The 12309-nt window shown below is 37.1% G+C and overlaps 1 protein-coding gene across 3 annotated transcripts; it reads left to right on the plus strand.

Moving 5' to 3' along the window:
* The first annotated feature begins 6082 nt into the window (after window positions 1–6082).
* Window positions 6083–9990, plus strand: LOC147849997 (cyclin-A1-4-like). 3 transcript variants are annotated; one of them, XM_087336913.1, is made up of 10 exons: window positions 6083–6437; window positions 6799–7102; window positions 7637–7761; window positions 8181–8410; window positions 8574–8649; window positions 8763–8839; window positions 8965–8998; window positions 9095–9244; window positions 9395–9529; window positions 9696–9990. In XM_087336913.1, the coding sequence occupies exons 1-10, from the start codon at window positions 6132–6134 to the stop codon at window positions 9756–9758; spliced, it is 1500 nt and encodes a 499-aa protein (XP_087193039.1). In that variant the 5' UTR covers window positions 6083–6131; the 3' UTR covers window positions 9759–9990. The 3 variants fall into 3 exon arrangements, with proteins under 3 accessions (XP_087193039.1, XP_087193040.1, XP_087193041.1); XM_087336914.1 differs by having other exon boundaries at window positions 7640–7761; XM_087336915.1 differs by having other exon boundaries at window positions 6083–6398.
* The last annotated feature ends 2319 nt before the right edge of the window (window positions 9991–12309 follow it).

The raw sequence follows: 12309 nt of genomic DNA on the forward strand, positions 1-12309 counted from the left end.
ATGACCTGAGATTGATTGATAGATTATATTATCGTCTTCGGAGGTCAAATGTGACTTATAGAGAAAGAAAGAAAGATATATTAACGTCTTCTAAGGCCAACTTTGGCGCATGAGACAATTGGTGACCTAGAGAGAATGAGAGAATGCATGGCATTTTGCGGAGTTGTGTGGAAGTATTCTCGAAGTGATATATTTGTGCCATCGAGGATCTGAAACCCATGGACCATTGTACTATGTTTTCTGCCTCTTTCTAAAATCTCCTTTATAGGATGTATATCATGAATATGTTGGTATACACTTAGAGGGAGCAACAATATAAATATCCACACATTTGGATTTCAAAGTTGTTGCTTAGTATTATGTTGGTTTTGATAAGCACTTTGGGTACAAAGTACAGAGATTTGGTTCAGACACGAAGACGTCACGCTCCTTTAGATAACTATGGCGAAATGAGCACACATGGTTTTGTGCTTTCTGATATCATAATTTTGTACCTTATTGTAATAGTAGATTTGTATATTTAGTGTATTTTCTTGGCTACCAACCATACGTTGTAAGAGAACATTTTGTACAAGGCGGCATTTTGTATATGGGTTATACATATGAATGAAAACATTCATTTTGTATATGGCACATTTTTTACAAGTCACTATTTTGTATATCTATTATACATACAAATGAAAACAACCATTTTGAAAGTGTAGGTTAAAATTGTTAGTTTTTATTTTTATTTTTAATAAAAGATATCCTGTCATTAGTATAAACAATTACAAGATTTTAAACCTCTATGTGATTGGCGGGGGAAACAACCATTTTGGCGGCTGAAAATGCCAATAAGGAGTGTGTTGTAGTTGGATGTCATGAATGGAGTAGTTGTCCAGATTATAAGAAACTCACTCCGTTGAGCAATTTTAACCTCAAAGTCTCCAACTATACCATCCCGTTGACCCTTCAAAGTATGAACTATGTCTAACCAAATGTTCGAAACCACTTCAACTGGTGGTGTTTTAAGTTGATGGAAAACGAGAGAACACTGAGCCTTCCAAATGTGATATACAATGGTACTACTCAATATCTCCCATACTGGCTGGACTTCCTTCCTTACTCCTGAAAACTGTAATGATAGCAGTGGTAATGTATGAACACTTCCATATTTGGTGTAAAATCCATGGTCCATAGATTCATTGTCACAGGTTAAAATTGTTAGTTGCCAAATTGGGTGCGCAATGTTGATGATCATGTTCAAACTTATAATATAAGGCCAAATTCTATACATAATATGGAGATCACACTCATTTTGAAAGTCAGTATTAATTTTTTGTCGTTTCATCGGGTGTGCAATGTTGGTTATCACTATTTGGAAACTTATAGTGTAATATCAATTTGTATGTGTAATGTGGAGATCACAATCATTTTGAAAGTATATATTGATTGTTAGCTGTGTCAAATTGGATGTGCAATGTTGGTGATTATGTTGAAGCTTATAGTGTAGTGTCAATTGATTTGCATAATATGAAGATCCTTAGGGTTTTGGCCTTGGTACTTAGGACATTTTGTGGCGCCTACCATTGTGTAATTTGAAGTTGTTAAGTTAAAAGTTGTGTAATCGGAAGTCTTTTGGGTTTTTTGTGGAAATTTGGTGTAAGATTTTGATGTCATTTTTTTACACTTAGAAAAATTTGATGTCTGAATTTGAGTCAGGCGCCCCCAATAAGATAGTAGGGTGGGTGCATGATGATAGAGGTGGTCAAAGTCAAGAGTCTGATGACAGAGGCAGTTAGATAGTTGCTTTTTGGATGAGGCATTTTTGTTTTTCTCATAGATATCAGACGATGCCGATTGCACGCACCCTCAGCTAAGCACCTTGCAGTGTCCATGGCCGTGATTCCCTCACTAGGAAAGCATATTTATGATTTGGTAGCAGATAGACACAAGCATACATACATAAGTACGTAATATACTTGAATGCATTGGCAAAACATTCTCTTTCCATATGATTGCAAACGAATGCGTATGTTATCAAAACATTCATATGTTTTTAAAAATATTTTTTAGCTTAGAAAAAACTTTGCCAAATAAATAATGAATACAAAAGTATGGTATTTACCATACTTGGAGGGTGTTTACCATGCTCGAACGATTGAAAACATTCTTGAATGCGAGTGCACGTATGGTTCGTATGGTTCATACTATGATTCCATACATACATACCATCCCATACATTATAGTACACACACACACACACACACACACACATACATGCATGCATTCATACCATACCATACCATACCATACATTACATACATACATGCATACATACCATACCATCCCATACATAACATTACATTGCTCATGTCTATTCTGCATCAAATCATAAAGAGGATTGGCGAGGGAATCGCGGCCACAGACAGTGCACGTCGCTCAGAGGAAGGCGCGTGCGATCTGCACCGTCAGATTTCGACAAGGAAGAACGCGCGAAAAAAACCTTGTCAGAGGTCGCCCAACTTTGACCGTTGCAAGTCGCCCAACCTTTGTAGGTCACCCAACCCTGACCTTTGCAAGTCGCCCAACCGTGTGGTCGCCCAACCAAATGTATCATTTTGACCAAAATCTTCAAATAAGCTTGATCATTACCCTTAAAACTTACAATAACATATCAAACAGTAACAAAATCCAACCTTAAATTATTCAAAATCGACGATCTTCACCATACTTAACATAAAACAAATAATCATCTTAAAAGTTAAAAGTTAAAAAACATAAAAAACATAAAACTTAAAACAGAGATCAACTTATAACATACTTGAAACATAAATCTACATATGACATATTTGAAACATAAAACTTAAAACATAAATCAACATATGGCATACTTGAAAAATAAATCACCATATGACATCCTTTGAACGTAAATCCACTTTAAACATCGTAAACCCAAATCAACATGTGACATACTTGAAACAGGAAACTTAAAACATAAATCAACATATGACATACTCCCAAATGCATTAGTCTGCAAAACCACTCAAGCTATGTTTATGGCTCATCCGGAGATGATGGCAAGATGCGGCCACAATTCTTGCAACAATCAACATTTGAGTCCCTTAATCTAAAGGTCAAGGCATCACAATGCAAGCATAGAATCTTCTCTGTCGCAGATATTGGCAACCGCCTCCTAGCTCGACTTGCGCCTCTTTGTATTTTTCCAGTGTGTGCCTTGGAAGTGTTTGGGGAGCTGCCAATAAGATATTGTGAAATGTTGACTGCTGCTCCCCTTTTTGCACCAATTGCTTGCTTACGCCTTACGGATCCACGGTCTTCTTCATTGGTTGGTTTCGGTGCACCTGCGTGATACACCACCGTCTGACTCATTTCTTCAATGGACTCCATACATGCCAAAATTGTTGCACGGTTGAGGGATCGTAACCCTTGCCTAAGACATTGAATAGCCCCCTCAGCCGTTTGTAATTTTGACTCCCATCCCTCCATTGTGATGTTATAGGTTTTGTCTCCTCGACCAGTTCTACCTTTGTCTCCACTTCCGTCTCTGTGAAATGGTCATTGCGCATATGGGTTGCATGATCTATAAAAGGCAATGACCCACAGATGTGGCATGTGCCTCTCAATAATCATCCTGATGCTGAGTATATGCTGGTTTAAAAAATCAAATCAATTGGAGATCACAACTTCAAGTTGGTTTAAAACCACAAATCAACTAAATTAGATCACAACTTGAGATTGGTTTAAAACAACAAATCAACTTGAGATAAACACTTGTTGTAAACAACTTTTCCATTAATAAGTACTCACGATATACAATGAGTCGATTCTCGCTATACAAAATTTGTGTGGATTCCAAAATATAGTTACAACATCAGCTCTATAACAAAATCTGTGTTGAAAACAACAAACACAAAATTTACAATATGGAGCCACCGGTTGCAAGTGCAAATCCTAGTACCCTTCATGCCCACTCGTCCACATGAATCCGAAGTGAATCCACTTCGCGTTTGGTGAACCACATCTTTGTGCCCTATCACAAAAAATGCATAAGAACACACACCTATCATTATCTTAATGCTTGTGGTAGAATGATTAGGTTAGTTGGTGTGGTGGAATGAGACTATGCTGAAGTTCAACAAATGTATCTAGGTTTTCTTGTGTGGATCAGACATGGTAAGCAATGATCTCCATGATTTAGTGATGGTACGGCCCATGTACCGTATGACCCTAATCCCTAATCCCTCACTTCCAAATCTCCGAATATGTTATATCCTACTTATCATGTTGCAATAATTAGATGCCCTCTATGTAGTCTAATCCTTCCTTTTATGTAGTAAAATCCCAATCCCTCAACAAGAAAAAAAATCGCTCAACTATTCCAAACCCTAATCCCTCAACTATTCCTACCACATGTAAAAAAAATCAGATAAAGTGATGTAATAGGGTTTGGTACATACATAGGAATAGTGATGGAGGAGATTGATTGCCACTTATGTCGATTGCAGGCCGCCTGACGATAATTTTCTTTCCCGGCAAAAAAACCCTGTCAATCTCGTTTGAAAAAATGAGAGATAATGGCATGTTTTAGGCTTTTATAGTCGTCGGTTGGGCGACTTGCATCTTATATTGAGTTGGTTGGGCGACCAACTCAATATAAACTTACCTACGGTTGGGCGACCTGCTTAAACCAGTCACCCAACTGTTTTAAAAATATACGGTTGGGTGACCAACTTAATATAAACTTACCTGTGGTTGGGTGACCTCTGCAGAAATATTTTTTTTTTCGTGCGTTCTTCCTTATCGAAATCTGACGGTGCAGATCGCACGCGCCTTCCTCGGAGCGACCTGCACCGTCTGTGGCTACGATTCCCTCACCGGCCCTCTTTATGATTTGATGCAGAATAAACACGTCGCATACATACCATACCATACCATCCCATACATTACATACATACCATCACATTCCATACACACATACATGCATGCACACCTACCATCCCATACATCCCATACATACCATCACATCCCATACACACACACATACATGCATGCACACATCCCATCCCATCCCATACATACATAGACCTACATAGACATACATACATTACATACATACCACCCCACACATACATGCATACACATCCCATCCCATCCCATCCCATCCCATACATACATTATATACATACATGCATGCATACATAGCATTCCATCCCATACATATATAGACATACATACATTACATACATCACATGCCGGAAGCTTTTACCTTTGATTATGTATTTCTTTTGAGTTTTTACATTTCAAACCCTCTCTCTCTCTCTCTCTGTGTTTCTGTTTCTGTGTGTTTTGTTTTGGGTCATTCCCGCCTCACCAAATCCTTCTTTTTGTGTTATAAAAATTGAACTGAATCTCCTCGTCTATCTCACTCTCAGTGATCCTCTCTCTCTCTCTCTCTCTCTCTCTCTCTCTGTGTCTGTGTTTGTCTGTCTGCTTCTTGTTTACAGATTACAGTGATATATATATAAGTCTGTGTGTGTTCTTCAAAAGGAAGTTATACACTTATCTTCTTCTTCTTTGGGTAAGCTGTTTTATACATTTAATTCTTGGTTCTGTTCTCCATATTTGGATTAGGGTTTCTTCTTCTTCTTCTTCTTCTTCTTTTCGTCCTCTGTTTAACAATCACTTCCTTAGGCACCGATCGCATTGAATTTAAAATCTTGTAAAAATGGTTACACTAATGAAAGGATATCTTCTTTACAAAAGAAGAAGAAGATAACAATCACTTCCTTAGGGCATCAGAACATATCCTCTTGTCTGTTTAATCAGGTCGTGATCAAAATCGAAAATTTCTCTTTTTCATTTCCAATCTCTCTCTCTCTCTCTCTCTCTCTCTCTCTCTCTCTTTCTTTTGCATTACACATGTATACATTCAGACACCCGCATTTGCATACAGAAAATTTAAGGCGCAAAAGAATTGTATGATTTGATTGCTACTTTTGAACACACTATTGGGGAATCACCATTTCATTCAAACATTGGTTTTGGTTTGTGATTAGTTCTTGGCATTCTTCCATTGGATCCAACTCCATTTGTTTGCACCCCTCTAATCAACAATTGTAAGCAAATCAATGGCAAGAGAGAACCCGACATCTGGATCTGCATCTACAAAGACAAAAGAAGAAGAACCGATGGGTCTGCTATCATCTGCAAATCCATGGAGCATTGATACGGGTGTTAACAATAGGATCAGGTGGCCCTCGGCTCAGTCTAAGAGAGTAGCCGCCAGTAATGATAGACTCCCATCTATGGTTCCACATCAACACCCGAAGAAAAGGGCGGCCTTGACAAATCTCACGAATCAAAGAGGTTTGGAGACCACAACAACAATGGTTAATGCAAGTGTACTCGCCACAGAAACATCTAAACAACCACATGTAATATATGTATTTTCTGTTTTTTTGTGTGTGTGTCTCATTTGCTCATCTTATTAGTGTGGTAATCATCATTTCATGTCAGATTATGCGTTATGGGATCTTGTATATATGACTGTCTTATACCTATTCTTGTTTTTATTTGTGTCTCATCTGCTCATCTTATTAGTGTGGTAATCATCAATTCATGTCAGCTTATGCGTTATGGGATCTCGTATCTATGCTTATCACATTTATTTTGCATCTATGTTTATCTTATATCAATTATTGTTTTTTTTTTGTGTCGCATTTGCTCATCTTATTAGTGTGGTAATCATCATTTCATGTCAGCTTATGCGTTATGGGATCTTCTATTCCAATGTAGGTGTTGGGTATTAGAAGCAGTAAAGGTTCAAGCAATGAGTTGAAGCATGCCATTGTCGTCAAAGTGTCAGATGGAGTGAGTGGTGGAACACAATCTTTTGAAGGGGTGGTGTCACAACAGTTTTTGTCTATTCAGAGAGATGAGAATTTGCGTCCAATGAACGATGAACTCAACAATAGCAAGAGTAGTAACGATCTCGAATCCCTTGTAAATGATGTGAATGCGGTGGCGATTGGTGGTTTAGAGCTTGAATCAAAGAATAACCTGACCATTTCTGATGGTTCTGGAGCTTTTATACCACAAGGTATAGAATCAAATGGGGTTGTTTTTTCTCGTGATTTGGGTGTTTGGGGCACATAATTTGATTTTCTATTCAATTGGTGTATGTCCCCCCCACATTCCATTCATAATAGTGGTATGGTAAGTTGTTATCTAATAAGAAACATCAAGGTATAGAATCAAATGGGGTTGTTTTTACTCAAACTTTAGGGTTTGGGGCACATAATTTGATATTTTCTATTCAATTGGTGTGTCCCCCCCACATCCCATTCATAATAGTGATATGATATGTTGTTATGTAAGAAGAAACATCAAGGTATAGAATCAAATGGGGTTGTTTTTACTTGTGAATTAGGCTTATGCCCCCCCACATTCCATTCATAATAGTGGTATGGTATGTTGTAAGAAGAAACATCAAGGTATAGAATCAAATGGGGTTGTTTTTACTTGCGAAAATCAAATGGAACTCATAATTTGATTTTCTATTCAATTGGTGTATCCCCCCCCTCCCCCCCCTCCGTTCCATTCATAATAGTGGTATGGTATGTTGTTATGTAAGAAGAAACATCGATGAAGAATGGGAGCTTCAACCATAATGGAACTGAAGACCAGATGTGTGTGGATGTCGGGAATGATGGAGTCTGCAGTACGACAGGAATCTATCACTTCCTCCGTTTTTCTGAGGTGATAACTACATTTGAAAATTGGGATTGCTCAAAAATTTATACATCACTTGCTTTGTTTTTCCAAAATGTTATGTGTTTGTGTGTATACATATAAATAATAGCATGTGTGGATGTCTTTTCCTTCCAATTCTTTTTTCTCTAGGTGTTCAGAGGCTTGGCAGAAGCCTCCTATTCCATCTTGTCTACCACGAACCCTAACCCTTAACTGATTATGCCTGAGCACTATACATGGACTAGCATGCATGCGCATACATCTGGTTATGTATAGACTTAAAGCCTCAATGCCCCCACTCCCACCCTTATTCAAACCTCTCGGAGAGCACACAATTAAGTGGAAAAAGAGACATATTGCCTGCTCTATCACACCTCTATGTGGAACTGCAACATAATGCCCGGTCTTCTTGAATGTATTTACAGGTGAAATGGAGACCGAGGACGGATTACATGGAGACAATCCAGCATCACATCAATGCGAACATGCGTGGGATCTTGGTGGATTGGCTTGTGGAGGTGGCCGAGGAGTACAAGCTTGTCCCTGATTCGCTCTACCTCACGGTTGCCTACCTCGATCGCTTCCTCTCTCTGTGCTCCCCCGTGAAGAAACATCAGCTACAACTAGTTGGAGTTGCATGCATGATCGTTGCTTCGTATGTGTTTTTCAGTCTCTAAACCCTAAACCCTAAACCCTGTCTAAACCTTAAACCCTGTATTAACCCCAACCTTAAAAAACCTCTTTTATTGATTTTTTGTGACCTCAATTTGATCTGTTATTATGATTAATCTAATCTATTGTTTTTGTGATTTATCTAGCAAGTATGAGGAGATCTGTGCCCCGCAACTAGAAGAGTTTTGCTACATCACTGACAATACCTACAACATAGATGAGGTTGGTACATAAAAACATATCGTTTTGCTGGGAAAAATGGCCTTAATAGGGATCAAAGGAAAGAAAGAACAAATACTATGTGTTTTTTTTTTATGTGTTGCATATATTTGTAGGTTTTGGATATGGAGAAGCAAGTCCTTCATCACCTTGATTTCAACCTTGCTGGCCCGACCCCGAAAACATTTCTTCGGTAAAAGAGATTGTTTAATAACACTTGTTACTTTCATTTCTTCTTTTCTTCTTGTTTCTTGTTTCTTTATTTATGCAATGTCCGAACAAGAATATGACTTCGGAATTGTTGGAATAAATGGCCAGGCGATTCATTCGAGCTGTCCAAGCCTCGAAGAAGGTATTTTAATTTGTAATTACAGATCTATATTCTTACTTGGGATGTGTTTTGGTCATATTGCTGATTTTAAATATCTTCTTTTAACCCCAAATGCAGAGCTCTACGCTTTGCATGGAGTTTCTAGGGAACTACCTGGCAGAGCTCACATTACAAGAATACAATTGCTTAAACTATCTGCCATCCATGATTGCAGCATGTTCAGTTTTTGTGGCGAAATTCACACTCGAGCCAAATGTTAACCCTTGGGTATATGCATTTTATTTATTTATTCACACATTATATGTATATATAGAGACATAACACAATAGTTTGATCGACTTTTCTTTATATCATATGAAATTTGTTGTCAATTGTAAGCTGATATGTATAAATGCTTGTTTCTCTTTTATTTGGTAGAATGAAACATTACAACAGTGTTCGGGATATCGAGCATCAGAATTGAAAGAATGTGTCCAAGTGATACATAGCCTACAACACAATGTGAAGCAGTGCGCATTGCAGGCTGTTCGAGAGAAGTATAGGCACCCAAAGGTATTTTCGGTTCTCTCATGTCCAAGGTTTTTATCATCATTAACTTGAAATTCATATTTCCTAATGGATTTTTTTTTATCTGCCATATTATTCCTTAAGTATGTTGAATCTATGTCCTTGTTTATATGTTTTGAGATGAATTTATATCTGGTGCAATATTTTGCAGTTCAAATGTGTTGCTGAAATCAATTCTCTACGAACCATTCCGTCAGAGTATTTCGAGGATTGAGAAGTGTTTTTCAGTTGGAATTCTTTTTGGATTGTTTTGAGCTTCTTTTTTCCTCGTTTTAAAGGGAAACTTTGCTCTTGACCTTTTGCAACAAATTGATATACATAGACATAAGCTTCTAACTGTTGTGTGAGGTTGTCTCATTTGTAAGTAAACATCAAGATGGCTTTGCCTCGATTCACATGATTTTTTGTAACATTGTTTCCAAATGTAAAATTTTGTTACTAAGACATCCACTTTTGGTTTGTGCAAAAGCAATGATTTGTAGTAAGATGGTGAAAGTGTCGTCCTTTATATTCTAATACCTAAAAAGATAATGCTTCTTAAGGTTTGTCGAGGATTGATTGAGACTTGAAAGTAGAAATATTCTTTAGACCTAACAAGGCAAAACTTGTTGTTATAAAGAGATCAATCAAACATAAGAAATTATATATATATATATATATATAATCCATGTGAAACTTGAATTTCAAGACAAAATGGAAGTAAGATTTTAAACCTATGCCCATTCTCTTTACTTTTAGCTCTATTGGGGCTTGGTTTGTGATGATTTGAAATTAAGTTGAAACAAGTTTAATTGACCAATATAAGACAACCAGTTTGAGTCATGAATCAAATTAATCCACCAACCCGAACTTGAAACTAATCTACCAAACATGAATTCCTTAAACCATTAAGCTATTCCATATCTATTCAAGTTATGGGTAAACATGTCTCCATGTATTCAATTTGACATGGGTTGGATTTCCCAATGCAAATGATCAATAAACACCTAATAAAAAGGAAAGCTATTAGTAAAGTATGTTGAGAAGGGTTAACACACTCACTTGATGGGCGAGCAGTTTCCTTGGCACTTGGCCTATTTTAAACAATCTCCCAACTAAAGCATGTATATGGACAATATTTTGCACATCTTCTCAATTTGGAATCGCAATAAACTTGCTTTTGGAATTTGAGGATTATTAGCACCCATGATAACCCCTTTCTTCCTTCTAGATTAATGCTTCTTGATTCTCTAAACTAGAAGGAGAAGTATATAATTGTGAACCACATCTTAACTTTGTGTTTTTGTAATCCCTAGTACCCTGGAAGTGAAGCTTATAATCATAGTTTCTTTATAGTTTGATGTTTATTTCTTAGGATTAATGTATGATTTGAGTGTTTAATTACAATATTATTTAATACTACTTGTTCCTATATTGTGTTTATTGTCTTAAGTCGCATTCCTATCCTCCTCAAGTGGCTCATTTGGAAGTGACAATCCAAGTGGGATATTACATGAACTAATGGATGAAGAATTCAGAATTATGGTAGATGCTTTTAATTGGCAAATCATGCTAGAAGAGGGGGATTGTCAAGTCTGTGTGTACCAAAGTGAATGGTTGCTTACATGACACTACCATTACACCATCACGAATTTATGTGTGTGTGTGTGAAATGTGAATGGGTCCCATTGAGGACTCGAACTAGAGAGGATGGAGTGGACTCATGTTATGTCGACTTCGATACTTTGAAGTTCTTTCACTTCTTCGTAACATCTATGCGTGTGAGGACAAGTGAGAGTAACATGTATTTTTTTGGTTATGTTTACATGTATATTTGCATAACTGTGAATATGTGTGCATGTGTAAGAGTGAATGAATGGAGGTGTGAAAGTATGTGATAAGAACAACAATGACATTGATGGGAAGAAGAGCCTAATGTTCAACCTCTTTCCCACCTCCACTCATTGACACCTTTGTGCACAACATCCATTTCATTATGATTAATGACAATGTCTATAACTCATAGATGTGGTCCTCAGAGAAAGGCCCTCACATTTACTTAATCGCCTTGATACACTCATGCCCTATCAACTCTGCCAATCACTAATTATCGTACATGTGATGATCCATTGTGACCTCAACAAGGTGTGATGCATAGTAACAACATGCATTAGGTTAGATGGCCTATTGCAAGTCTAAGCCCCATTTTGAGGTGGGTGCGTGTCATGAAGTTTAGGGCCCATTAATTGAACGAACCGATCAATGCTTAATTACTTTGGGCACATACATTAGTTTCATGATCTTGATTTTGACACATACAACCTACAATGCACCTATCAACCATACAAGTAAGCTTAACCTTTTTTTCCCCCCTCGATGCATGTACCAACCACTTGTTTTCTGATGGCTAATAAAGAAACAAGAGATAAATAAGATGAGAATGTAAAGACATTAACAAGAAAAACAAAACAATTACAAGAATATGCCAAAAGACTAGCATTGAACTAGAATGATTTGTCTATAACTAGAGCATTTTTCCTTATATATATATATAAAATATAGCAATCAAAATCTAGAATGGTTTGTCTACAAGTATAGCATTTTCCCTTGTATATAGCAATCAAAATCCTCATCAAAAGTGTTGCTTAAGCCTTAAATCTTGGTCCTACATTTACTCAAGAATTCTCCACACACTTTAATTCATAGTTGTTTTTACCCTTTGCATTAAGTAGACCTTCAAATTGATCTGGCATGGGAAATAATATCCATCCATGTGAACAAATTCA

This window comes from Azolla caroliniana, unplaced genomic scaffold (genome assembly GCF_043228905.1).
Source record: "Azolla caroliniana isolate FFs.n. ecotype wild unplaced genomic scaffold, voAzoCaro1.0.p SCAF_22, whole genome shotgun sequence".
In the NCBI taxonomy this organism is placed as follows: Eukaryota; Viridiplantae; Streptophyta; class Polypodiopsida; order Salviniales; family Salviniaceae; genus Azolla; species Azolla caroliniana.